This window comes from Oryzias latipes, chromosome 7, assembly GCF_053564925.1.
Source record: "Oryzias latipes strain Hd-rR chromosome 7, Olatipes_Hd-rR_3.1".
NCBI lineage: Eukaryota > Metazoa > Chordata > Actinopteri > Beloniformes > Adrianichthyidae > Oryzias > Oryzias latipes.
Window position 1 is genome coordinate 1,428,855 of NC_136243.1, and position 14,044 is coordinate 1,442,898.

The 14,044-nt window shown below is 42.2% G+C and overlaps 1 protein-coding gene across 9 annotated transcripts in view; it reads left to right on the forward strand.

The window, feature by feature from the left end:
- Positions 1-14,044, forward strand: part of LOC105354474 (membrane-associated guanylate kinase, WW and PDZ domain-containing protein 3) — a 159,419-nt gene that overhangs the window by 143,441 nt on the left and 1,934 nt on the right. For 7 of the 9 annotated variants that reach the window (XM_078949999.1, XM_011477671.4, XM_078949998.1 and 4 more), the window contains 2 exons: positions 1,728-1,874; positions 1,977-2,115. In XM_078949999.1, the coding sequence (XP_078806125.1) occupies positions 1,728-1,874; positions 1,977-2,115 (286 nt within the window). Of the gene's footprint in view, positions 1-1,727; positions 1,875-1,976; positions 2,116-5,505; positions 5,594-14,044 lie in introns of all 9 variants that reach the window. The other 2 variants (XM_078950001.1, XM_020704940.3) reach the window with 1 other exon arrangement.

The following is a 14,044-nucleotide window of genomic DNA, read 5'->3' on the forward strand; positions in this document are numbered from 1 at the left end:
GTATTGAAAACTTCTTCAGCGGACCGGCCTTCTTCCATTCATTTTCTTAACCCGCTATAACCTATGTATAACCTATTCCATCCTTGTGCTGCGCTTGCGCCAAAGCGCCCCGACTACTACCGTGTCAACCTGCTATGACCGTATTTTCCGCTCTCTGTGTTGGACACACTGAGGAGCGCGGGGGAAAACAACTCTGAGCTACAGAGGATATGAACAGGTAGAGAGGAAAAGCAGGTAGAGGGGCGGGGGAGGGGCGTTGGCTTCAAACTGTCAGAGAGATGCAAACACGCAGATTCACACGCAGCTTTCTCTGCGGGAGTTGAAGCAGAGACTTTCTGGGACGATCTCATGAACTCAAACATGGAAACATGATTACCAAGTAGAACTCTCCAAAATATTAAACCTGATCTCTCCTCATTCTCCGTGTTTATTATGCATCGATAAACACAGACATGCAGCCATCAGACCATAACGTTAGCTCGTAGCTCCGCCCACACGCGACCGCGGTGTCAGCTTTAAAGAACGCAACTTCTAAGAGGAGGGGCGGGGCGACAAACCCCCAACAACAGGTTAGATGACAGAACCCATTAAGCGTCTCTACATGGTGCGTTCACGGAGCTTCAGAACATAAGACTTCAACAACCACCCAGCCTAACGTAGTCCGCTATTATATATTCATGAGGGGGAAAAACCCGCCGAACAGACCCTAAAACCGCCCAAATTATGCATACCCGCCCAAAGCCATTTTTACCCGCAAATTTAGAACAAAAACCGCCCAATTGGGCGGAAAACCGCCCAATCTGGCAACACTGGCTGAGAGCGCCCCCCCCCCCCCCCCCCTTTATATTCCACCCTCCCACACCAGTCCTCCTATTTCCTTATTTGGCCCATAACTGAACCCCATTGGTCCAAACTCCCCAACGACAGGCTGAGTGACAGAACTGAGGGCCAATCGGCATCTCTGCTTGATGCGTTCAATGAACTCTGGAATTTAGAACGCCACCCAACAGCCCCCCAGTTAAACTCAGTCCTCTGCAATAACAATGTTATTTGAAAAATCCACAGACCATTACATAAAATTAACACATTCACTTGTATGTTTAGTTTGAAACATGTTGTATGGCTCTCACGAAATTACATGTAAAAATATGTGGCGTTCATGGCTCTCTCGGTCCGAAAGGTTCCCAACCCTGTTAGAACCATTTATCAACACTTTGATCCAAGCAACAGAAATATCAGGTTAACAACAAGCCAAAGGACTGATTCAATGTCCAAGTTCATTTCTGTAGAAAATAATTGTCAGCTACAATAAAGGCAAACATGTCATTTTCTGACCTTTTTATGGTTTTGAGTTACTGTGCTAGAGATGCTTTTCCAATCAGAGATGATGATGCCTCTGTCTTCTTGTCAGGTATATAGAAACAGAAAATATTTAGTGTCATTAATATAGAAATATTAGGGAAAAAACAACAGTTGGACCCAGAGGTGATGAATCAGGAGCAAAAAACCTCCTGGTCCAGGAAATCACATTGTTTGATTTTTGCAAGTCAGAACCCCAAAGTCCAACCAGCTGACTTCAATATGAAGTTCATCTGTCATTTATTTAGGATCCTTACAGCTGTGGAAAAGAGGCTTAAACACCTGCACCTCACCTGTACACACAGCCGTTTCCATGCATGTATGTTGTTTCCTGTGCAGCGCTCATGTCTGTGTTCTGTGCGTGTTAGGAGAAGTCCAGGTTCTACAGCGTGGTTCTGGAGCGAGGACCCACAGGTTTCGGCTTCTCCCTGAGGGGGGGTAGCGAGTACAACATGGGCTTGTATGTGCTGGGGCTGATGGATGGGGGGCCTGCCCAACGCAGCAACAAGATCAAAGTATGAGTTTGCTGACAAACAAACAATCATACAAATAGACACACAAAGCCCACAGACTGATGGAAAGGAGCTTATTTAAGTCAGTGTGTTTCTGTGCTGCAGGTGTCTGACCAGTTGGTGGAAATCAACAGTGAGAATACAGCGGGAATGACCCACAGTCAGGCTGTGGAGCAGATCCGCAGAGGGGGAAATCGCATCCGCCTCGTCCTTCAGAAGGGAAACGGATACGTGCCAGATTACGGTGAGCTGTCACACCTGTGCGGTCTGACTCACCTGTCTGACTTCCTCTCAGCTTAGCTCTGTCCTCTTTTCTTTCTCATTCCGCTGTGGGTCTGCTGTGATGGTTTCTTACCACCAAGCTTTGTCAGAGCCTCGTTCTGACTCACACAACCAAAGCAGCCAGAGAAAAACCAGGTTCTGAGTTCAAAAATCTGATTTCAAAAGCTGCTTCCCACCAAAACCCCCTGGTTTGTGCCGACATCCTGCATTCTGACAGAAAGTGGAGGTGGGCTGTGCATTTGCAGCAAGACCTTCAACAACATTATTCTTTGACCTCTCTATATCAGGAATCTGAATGCAAGGCTCAGGAGTTTACACAAACCCTTATAGAAAATTGTTGGAATGCACATACTGTACATCACTGCGGTGCAGCAGCAGGATGTGCTACAGTGTACAGCCTATGGCGTGTAACCTAAGCACTCCTCATTGCCTCACTCCTCCGTGCTAAGTCCTCACTTGGGATGTGATGAAACTAAAAACTAAACAAACTCACTAACTACAGAATCTAAAACTGCCACTAAAGTCTGGACAAATACTCAAAAATGAAACAAATCCAAAAGAACTAAATGCTGTTAGTCATTTTTAATAAATCTGGTGTGAGCTCTGTCTGAATCACCCCTGACCCAGGGGGGGCACCGATTTTACACTTCTTTTGCCCCTTTTACCTTTAAAATGGTGTCCCACATCATTTTTATCCTCACCAAACTGTAATGGGCTAAACTAGACACTGTTCTTAGAGAGCCTATTTAGTTCAATCTTGATTGGGCAATAGGTGGCGTTATAGTCAATTGCTGTTTGTGATAGTTGTCTGTTTAGCTTCTGTGAAATGTTTTAAACTTTATCTTTTGCTTCTCCTTTTCTGTGCGATCATTTTGGATGTTAAATAAAGATTTCTGCATTGAAGTACTGGTTCAGGAGGAATGCATTCAATCTGTTTCCACTTAAACTTTAAACTGAATGGGGGGACCAACCCTATTCATTTTACCAATCCCCATTATGTCAGTTGATCATAGTTTTGTATTAAATCCTAAACAATTAGTACATTTTCTGTGCTCAAGTTACTTAACAGGGGCCTCTCTAATTTAGTTTTGCTATAAGACTAAATGTAAATGTTCATTTATGAAGTTTTCATAAATCCGCCACTTTGTTTTTCTTAATCTTGTTGCTCTACAGCAGGGGTCGGGAACCTATGGCTCGCGAGCCATATATGGCTCTTTTGATGGTCACATGTGGCTCGCAGACAAATCTTTAATTATACTTTTTTTTTCATTAGACCAGTCCTTCTCGGGTGCGATGCGATGCCAGAGGCGCGCAGTAGTAACAGTGCTTAGAGAGAAAAATCTGCGCCAGCACTATAAGTTTACAATTATCTATTATTTCACAGAGTTTGTACCAGCTGGAAACCTGTGAATTGCCGTGCCTAAAACTACGCGCTCCCGTCTCTGAGAAAGAGCGCGCAGTAGCGGAGACGGGATGTGTGAGGGAGAAAGCAGAGGGTGGGGGGGTTGTGGGGACAGGCAGCAGGTGAATCGCGCAGGGATTGTAAAAACGTAAAACCCGCTTCCTGTCACTCACTGCAGTGTGTGAGTGTGTGTTTGGCCTCAGGTCTGCATGTGATCAGTCTGTCTCACATCTACAGAACATTCAGAGCTACGATGACGTTTAAAGTCTCAACGCCTGCATGAAGCAGAAACTCACCACGTATCAACCAGACTAGACCATCAGCAAAACTACCATGAGAAATACTCATCATTTATTAGCAACAGCATAACAATATTAAAAAGAATCCACAGACTTATTGTACTTTAAAAATGTTGAAATTACATCAAATGCACTCATTCACTTGTATATTTAGTTTTAAACATATCGTTGCTTACTGACTTGGACTGGGTGGCTGTTGGGCCGCGTTATAATTTCTGGAGTTCATTGAACGCATCAAGCAGAGATCTGATTGGCTCTCAGTTCTGTTGCTCAGCCTGTTGTTAGGTAGTTTAGACCAATGGGGTTCAGCTATGGGCCGAATAAGGGAAATGGGAGGGCTGCAGCGGGAGCAGGGGAATATAAAGTTGGGAGAAGCGCTCTCGTCTCGACTCAGCGGGAGAGATTCAGGAGTTGCTGAATTAATTGTACGGCGTTTTTTTGTGGTCTATAGTACCCAGAATAAAGAACCTTAAATGATGTTAAGTCTCCGTGCCTCAGTGTGGAAAAGGGACACTTCATTATTGTATGGCTCTTTGGAAATTACATTTATAAATATGTGGCGTTTATGGCTCTCTCGGCCAAGAAGGTTCCCGACCCCTGCTCTACAGGATAAACTGAGCCTGAATTGAGTCTCTGTAGTTTTCCCACAGGACTCTTTCTAACTGTGTGTAGAATGAGTTTAAAACTGCTTTCTATTGGCAGATAGATGCAGTTTCCTTAAAGGGATTTTAAATCTATCTGTCTAATGAAATCCATCCTCTTTCTTATACTGGGCAACTTGAAGTCTGTGGTTTACTTTCAGTAGCTTGTGTTGAAATCTGAGGTTAATGCTGATAGCTGCGTCAGTGCAGCTGTGTTGCTTTTTTTCTTTTTATGTTTTTATCTAGCATTCATTTGGATGACATGGGACACGAGTGAACAGCAGAACTGAACACAGGGACACCAGCATTCAGGCTGGAGCATCTCATTGTCAGCCCCACTTGCTTAGATTTCTAGCTCCAGATGAGATTAATCAAATAAAAAATTGTTTCTCTGCTCTCACCTGTCCTGTCCTTATTCAATCCACAGTATACATGTGCTAAGCTTAGATATTTCCTCATCGCAGGATCAAATACAGTTCTAACTAATTGGCTGATACAGTATATATCTGTGGTGCTTACAGCTGAATTATTTCCAGTCATTTCTGAGGGCTTCTGCCCCTTAGAGAGACCAACAACACAACTTGGGTGAAATATGATTGGAAAAGGCTCTGTACAACATAGTCAGCAGCTGAGCCAAGTGGATATAACATGACATGAAGAGAATACTGTACTATATAGAATAACATCAACAACTTTGACTCTGACATTTTTATGAAAAAAGAACTATTAAATGTACTTGTCTAAACAAGATAAAGCCAGCAGAGAGGGGTCCACCATTGATGTAAGCGATTGACATGTACACAGCATGCCTCCCAGCCTAAAAACCGGCCAATCACAGCTCAGGGACTCTCTAATGTCAGAGCTCCTGTGGCGGAGCTTCGGCGGCCTATCTGGGGGTAGGGTGGCTTTTTATACAGCCGTATTTGGAGTTAGCATCCTACTCAGCTCTTTCTTTGTACTGTCTGACTCTTCCTCTTTTTCCTCCTCCTCTTCCTCCTCCTCCTCCTTAGTGGAACTGTCCAGCCTGTCTCTCTGCATGACCAACTCCAAACAGGGCGAGCCCTGCTTCTACGTGATTGGGCGCACTGAAAACTCGCGGTTTGTAACTCTGCTTCCTCTTCAGTCTGGTCATCACCATCATCATCGTTATCATCCTCATAATTTTATTCCATTCTTTAGTTCATGTAATCATGTGATCTATCAGCATATGGTTGAACTTCTTAGGTTCTTCTATTATCAGACACGGTTGTGTGTTTTCACTTACCTAACATGTTTCGAAGGACGTCTTCGTCAGAGTCTTCATCAGGTGGTAGTGTGTGATGTTTATAAAAATAGATGATTGTGACTGAGGCGGAGTCACCTGTCAAACTTTGACAGGTGACTCCGCCCCTTGATGTCTGTTTGCTGCTGGAGGATGTTGCTCCAGGTGTGAGAGAGCAGGAAGGCCCCCTCATCCCGGTTCATGGAAGTGTGGGCTCACTTCTGGATCTCCACCGCCTCCATGATCCATCTGCAGTGTCTGTTGTCTTCTGAGGACTTTGGCCTTTTCCCAGTCCATGATGTGGTTTTCTTGTTTGCAGTGGTCTGTTGTGGCTGATTTCATATTTTCTTGAACTGCCTGTTGTCGTCTGGCTCTTGTTAGTATTTGTTTCCTTTTCACAATCTTTCTGATGTTCTGTTTTTCTTGTGATGAAGGTGCGTCCTGTTTCTCCAATGTATGATTTATGGCAGGTGTGACATGATATTTCGTAAATGATGTTGCATTTCTTATTTTGCTCGATCGACCGTGCAGAACTTGTAACGGACGGGGAGGAAAAAAAAGAAGAGAAGAAATACATATAAAATGCATTAACCAGGTGTCAGTATCCTCAATGGGCCATAAACAACAAGAGCCAGACGACAACAGGCAGTTCAAGAAAATATGAAATCAGCCACAACAGACCACTGCAAACAAGAAAACCACATCCTGGACTGGGAAAAGGCCAAAGTCCTCTGAAGACAACAGACACTGCAGATGGATCATGGAGGCGGTGGAGATCCAGAAGTGAGCCCACACTTCCATGAACCGGGATGAGGGAGCCTTCCTGCTCTCTCACACCTGGAGCAACATCCTCCAGCAGCAAACAGACATCAAGGGTCGGAGTCACCTGTCAAAGTTTGACAGGTGACTCCGCCTCAGTCACAATCATCTATTTTTATAAACATCACACACTACCACCTGATGAAGACTCTGACGAAGACGTCCTTCGAAACATGTTAGGTAAGTGAAAACACACAACCGTGTCTGATAATAAGTGAGTTAAGAAGTCAGTTAACAATACAGTCACTGTGAACTTTTTTGAACTGACATCAGTTTAACTGTTTGGTCCCTGTGATGTCTTCCTTCTGGTTACATGACCTGCTGTGGAAGGCTCATGGCAGCACGGCAGGAACGCGCTCCAGCAGCTCCACTCTGCTGGAGTTTAAGGGAACAAAGCTGTGGGGTCACACAGATGATGGAATCAAGTTTTAACAGAGAAAGGTTATTTCTTTAAAGCTGAAATCTAATAACTCATTTAAATAATCCCTTATTCAAACCACAAACTTTGTTCCAAGAGAAATCTTTTTGGATAAGACTCATGAACGTTTAGAGCTGAATTTATCAGAACAGCTAAGGTTAAGAGGAAATGAAGCTTCTAGGACATCATTATCTATCTGACGACCTCTAGAGAAAACTTTGGAATCACTGCTCTGAGAAAAGATTCATATGAACATTCTTTTCTGTAAAAGATCCTCTGAGACACACTTCAATGAATGAATGAACTGACTTTATTGCACTGCAACATGTTCAAAGACAACAATACTGGGAGAAAAGGGAAATGGATGAGGAGAAAAATGGTGGCAATAAAACATACCTCTTAGTGACGTGTGGTGAAGTTCACGGCTGGTGAGGCACTGATGCCATCAGTCAGATGTACAAACATACGAACACTACAGAGTAGCTTATTCACCATTTAACTGGCAACAGTTCGTGTGTTGTTTAAATTTCATTTCAACATTTTTCTTCTGTTAACAAACTGTTGCATTAAAAAAATCACCCAAATGTAAATATTGATTTGCTTTCACTAATAAATGAAGTCTGTGCTCCGCTCCTTCTGAAAAATCACATGGATGACCTGTCTGTAAAAGTTTCCTTTTCTTTCTTCAGTTTAAAAGTATCTCTGTCTCAATAGAGATCACTGCCAGGGACACGTCTCCACAAATTCCTGAGTTTAGGCACTAATCCTCCATTTGGAAAAGGATGCTAAACAATGTTAAAGAATACAGTGCCTTGCGAAAGTATTTGCCCCCCTTGAACCCTTCAACCTTTTCCCACATTTCAGACTGCAAACATAAAGATATAGAACTGTAATTTCTTTGTGAAAAATCAACAACAGATGGGACACAATCATGAAGTGGAACGACATTTATTGGATATTTAACAAATAAAAAACAGAAAAATTGGGCATGCAAAATGATTCAGCCCCTTAAGTTAATACTTTGTTGTGGCACCTTTGGCTGTGATTCCAGCTGTAAGTCTCTTGGGGTTTGTCTCCACCAGTTTTGCACATGGAACTTTTTGCCCATTCCTCCTTGAAAACAGCTGGAGCTCAGGGAGGTTGGATGGAGAGCATTTGTCAACAGTGGTTTTTAGTTCTTTCCACAGATTCTCGATGGAATCTGGACTTTGACTTGGCCATTCTAACACCTGGATATGTTTATTTCTGAACCATCCATTGTAGCTTTTTTAGTGGGCAAGAAGACAAATCTCCGTCCCAGTCTCAGGTCTTCTGCAGACTCCATCAGGTTTTCTTTCAGAATGCTCCTGTATTTGGCTGCATCCATCTTCCCATCAATTCTAACCATCCTCGCTGTCCCTGCTGAAGAAAAGCCCAAACCAAGATGCTGCCACCACCATGTTTGACATTGGGGATGGTGTGTTCAGGGTGATGAGCTGTGTTGCTTTTATGCCAAACAGAACGTTTTGCGTAGTTGCCAAGAAGTTGGGTTTGGTTTCATCTGACCAGAGCTCCTTCTTCCACACGTTTGGTGTGTCACCCAGGTGGCTTGTGGGTAACTTCAAACAACACTTATGGATATCTTTAAGAAATGGCTTTCTTCTTGCCACTCTTCCATAAATGTCAGATTTGTGCATTACTGATTGTTGTCCTTTGGACACAGTCTTCACCTCAGCTGTAGAACTCTACAGATCATCCAGAGGGATCATGGGCCTCTTGGCTGCATCTCTGATCAGTCTTCTTGTTTGAGCTGAAAGTTGAGACGGACGGCCGGGTCTTTGTAGATTTGCAGGGGTCTGATACTCCTTCCATTTCAGTATTGTTGCTTGCACAGTGCTCCTTAGGATTTTAAAGGTTGGGAAATCTTTTTGTATCCAAATCCAGCTTTAACCCTCTCCACAGCAGTATCTTGGACCTGCCTGCTGTGTTCCTTGTTCTTCATGATGCTCTCTGTCCTTTAAACGGACCTCTGAGACGATCACAGAACAGGAGCATTTATGCAGAGACTTGATGACATCCAGGTGAATTCTATCATCATTAGTCATTTAGGTCAACATTGAATCATTCAGAGATCCTCACTGAACATCTGGAGAGAGTTTGAAAAAGTTTGAAATATCCAATACATTTTGTTCCACTTCATGATTGTGTTCAATTGTTGTTGATTCTTCACAAAAAATTACAGTTTTATATCTATATATTTGCAGCCTGAAATGTGGCAAAAGATTGGAAAGTTCAAGGGGGCCGAAACCTTTTGCAAGCCACTGTAACTGGATGGCTGCACTTGACTTGCTACCACTAATTCTATTATTTTAAAGCCGCGGTGACACATTCTCTGGGATCACCAGAGCCTTCTGCCTTGAGGCACTTACTTTGTGCACGTACTTTGGTGTATTTCTAATTTGCATTTTTGGCAGATAAAGAAAACTAAATGAGTCACAAACTGGCTCCAATAAAATCAGACAGTTGGCATGATATAGAAAATGAAAGTAATTCAAAATAAAGTGTCTTTAATGATGATGATAGAGAGACTGAAACTATAAAGCGCATGCATCAACTGCAGCAAATGTATTGTGTGCGGTACAGGGGAGGCATGGGCTGCTGATGCCTCACCCGCCACTTTCTCATGTACTTGAACAGGAAATGTGTAAATTCGCTACGTTTTTTACAGAAAAAGTAATCATAGAATAGACATGTCTAAAAATTAATATTTGATTTTTAGTTTATTTTTAAAAAAGCCATATGATTTTATTTTATTGATGTATTTTAAGCTATATTTTGCATTATCTGACTGCACATCACTGATACCTCTTCACTCTGGTCTCACCAGGGCAGAGTGTCTAGATGGTGAGAATCAGCTGAGCAGCCTAAGGGCACTACATTTCACACTCTGTCAAGCTGATGCTTTAACCCTTATGCTATCTTAGATGATGATGGTATACATCTTTTAAGTGTGCCAGCTGTGCCCTTGACTGGAGTGTTTTGATTTTAAAAATCCAGGCCAGTAGGATTCTTTCAAGGCCCCGCCCCCAGTTCAAAGATCACTAGCACTCTGTCCAGCTCAGCAAGCCCACCTCTTCCTGTTTGCTGCTTTGAAATCTTTGACATCTTAATCCCAATTGTGAGAAATAGCTCACAAACATCCACATAGGTTTACATCCACCAACAGTTGGGATAGAAACGCCAATCTCCACAGGCCCTCATGCCCTATGATGTATTCAGCCAAAACAGTTCTGTCTGCTTTCCCATTCCTCAGCATGGAAAAAAGTGGTCATAGACCAGCTTATCAAATCCTTTCAGACTAAGAAGGGTGCCCCGGAAGTAGGGCTCACAAGGGATTGAAAATTAAAAATGTTGTTATTCATACATAAAGTGAAGGAACTGCAAGGATATTGTGGTTTAGGTTGGTTTAGTTGTTGTTGGTCATGTTTTTGGTTTCCTTTTGTCAGTCACTCCACTTTCAGGTTCATGATTCACAGCTGTCTTCAGTTCAGTTAATGACCCTCAGCCCATTCAAATGTCTTGGTTTCTGGTCATCCTTGTCAGGTCATCTGCTCTGTTGTGTCACCTTTTGTTTCTCCCCATAGTTTTGTCATGTTTCAGTTTGTTTATTAAATGTTTTATTTTCTGTCACCAAGCCTGGTCTCCTGCATTTTGGGTCCTCCACCACCAGTTCATGACAGGAACTAAGTATTTGAACCCTTTCTAGTTTTGTAAGTTTGCCCACTTAAAAAGAAATAGTCAGTTTGTCATACTAATGGTAGGTTCATTTGAACAGTGAGAGACAGAAAATCACAAAGAAAGCTAGAGACACTATAACACTAAAAGTATTGGCTCTCCTGCCTTGACTCACTTATTACCTGAAGTGCCATCCCATTCCTAACCTGTATAGTTCAATATGATGCAGGTCCGCATTTTACAGCTACAGCTTCAACTCTAATGGGAAGGCAGTTCACAAGGTTAAGGAGTGTATTTATAGGAATTTTGGACCGTTCTTCCAAAAGGTCATTGGTGAGGTCACACACTGATGTTGGTGGAGAAGGCCTGGCTCTCAGTCTCTGCTCTATTTTATCCCAAAGGTGTTCTATGGGGTTCAGGTCAGCACTCTGTGCAGGCCAGTCCAGTTCATCCACTCCAGACTCTGTCATCCGTGTCTTCATGGACTTTTGCTTTGTGCTCTGGTGTACAGTCATGTTGGAAGAGGAAAGGGCCGTTCCAAACTGTTCCCACAAGCATGGGAGCATGGAACTGTCCGAAATGTTTTGGTATCCTGAAGCATTCAGATTTCCATTCACTGGAACTTAGGGGTTAAGTCCAATCCTGAAAAACAAGCCCACACAAATTTCCCACCCAGCATAATGCGGCCCGAAATGTACCGTTGTCCTGGCAACCTCCAAACCCAGACTCGTCCATCTGATTATCAAATGGAAAAGTGAGATTCATCACTCCGGAGAAGGCGTCTCCACTGCTCTAGAGTCCAGTGGCGGCGTGCTTTCCACCACTGCATCAACGCTTTGCATTGCTTCTAGCCTGTTCCAAAGCAACGAATTAACTTTGCTTCCCACAGAGGAGCTCAGACGAGCCGCTCTGCTCCTGTGCATTTGTGCAATGAAGCGGGACACTAATGAAGTGTCCCGCTTCATTAGTTACCGTTTGCGTCCCGACCGGGACCGGACCGGAAATAACAGCGGTTTCCGACTATGGTCTGAAGGCTGAGGCTGAAAGGTAACACACTGATGGGGGTCCAGCTGTCCTCGAACAGCAACATCAGCGCACAAAAGCACCTATAAAGTCATGTGATCTCAGTTGGTGGTGTCCTGAGTTGACGTCACTGACGTACGACTCGCATTTACTGGGGAATATCCGATTTGTCTGCTTACATGGCACACGCAAATGCACGTATCCGATTCGTTTCCGATTTATTTCTGATTCCGATCTGAGAAAATCAGAATCCATGCGCTTTTTTCCTGCTTACACGTTCACCAGTCATATCCGATCTGTGCCACAAGACAGGAAAAAAATCGGAATTGGGTCACTTGAACCATGCAGTGTAAATGGGGCCTAAGTCATTAAGGTGATCATTGGCTAACTTCAGGCAGGTCTGCACATGTGCCTTCCTAAGCAGGGGGACTTTTTAGACCATTGCAAGCAAGTCTTTCCAATGGTCTGAATCTATACAACCTTAATAGATCAATAATCAATCTATTATAGTAGAAATCGATTTTTTTATGCCTCTCCTTTTTCGGTGACCGCTACTCTCGTGAGATATTGCGAGATCAAGCTTTGAAACAATCAAGGTGTACAACTGTAAAACTGCTAGATAGTTTACAAAATACAATTGAAAGGTTCATGGAACATTAATGATATACTCTGATACATCTACAGTGTAATTTTAACAAGAGCAGCAGTAAAGCCAAAGTTTGCTAGCTTGATTCTAACGTATAATGGAATTTCCTTTAGGATGGCTAATGCTAACGCTCGTTTGACCTAAACATACATTGCAGACTAAATGATCAGCTTTATAGGCTCAGGCAGGAATTTTCCAAAATTTCTTAAGAAAGCATTTTGCTCAAATCTTCTGGAATAGAGTGTAATGCTGTAGTGTGAGCTCCAACTAGTGGCCAAACTGAAATGGGCTTCAGGAGAGGCAGAACATTTATTTTTGTAATATGAGGCGGTTTAGAGGGGTTTCTGTTGGAGCTTCTTTTGAGAAACGATGTAACACAGTATAGTGTTAACAATCACATTGGTTTATAATTTCACTAATAAATTTGACAGTATGTGAACTGTATCAGATTAATATGAAAATTTTCACAACATACATAGATTATTATTGTATTTCTACACAAAAAGTGTAAACACTGTGAATTCAAAATTGAATTGCATCAAATTGAGTGGATCAAAAGAGTCGGGGGAAAAATGAATCAATCGAATCAAATCGATTCTGGAAATTATAGGTGATACCCTGCCCTACTCTTTAGTCCCATGTTGTAAAGTTTGGAGTCTGATTGATGGACTGATTCTGTGGGCAGGTGTCTTTGGCCGAATCCGAATTGCTTCCCCACCCCTACAGGCTGATTAGGAGAATCTAACTGGTTTGAACTTTTAATGGTTACTAAAAGGTTCTCTGGGTTCTTTCTTCTTTAGCTTTTTTCTTTAGTCATTTCTCTTTTACTTGTGTTTGTTTTTGTGTATTTTATTATGAGGGGTTTATTTAATTATTTCATTGCATGAGTCTGGATTGGTGTTACTGCGTTCTTGTTTGTTTTTATGGACAGCACCTTCAGCTGTTTTCTTCACATGAAAGGTGCTTTAGAAATAAAATTAATTTGAATTTGAATTTAATGGATCACATACTTGTTTCCCTCAATCAAATCCAAACAAATGTATAAATTCTTTAAAGTGTATTTCTTGATTTTCTATCTCACTGTTCAAATGAACTTACCATTGGGATGACTGGCAATTTATTTTTAAGTGGGTTAACCTGCAAAATCAGCAAAGGACGACACAATTCATTCTTCCAATTTTCACATTCTCCTCCCCAAATCTATCCCTCTTTACAGAAGGTTTGGAAACGTTTGAACTGAAACAAAGATTATAGAGAGAAGTACCAATGGTACTGAACAATGCAGGTGAAGTTTTCTTGGCTTTCTTCCAGATCATCAAATGTAAATGAAATATTTGTCCAAACAAACAAGTAAACAAGAATGAATGTCAAATTCATTCACATTTGAGTTTCCTAAAGTTCAAGTGCATCAAGTGCATCAAGTGCATCAAGTGCACTTGAACTGCACTTTCATCGATAGATTGTTACACCACTCAACAGAAAGCCATCTGTATTCACACTGAAGTGACCCGCTCAAGGGTTCATTTGCTAGTGAACCAAAGATGAACCAAAAACTCTACATTTGTCTAATTCAAAGTTACTCTCAGAAAAGAAAGTTTGAGAAGATTTTTTATTTTAGAAGATTAATTCAATCCAGGATGAAAGATCTGATTGTTCTTCATTTGTTTT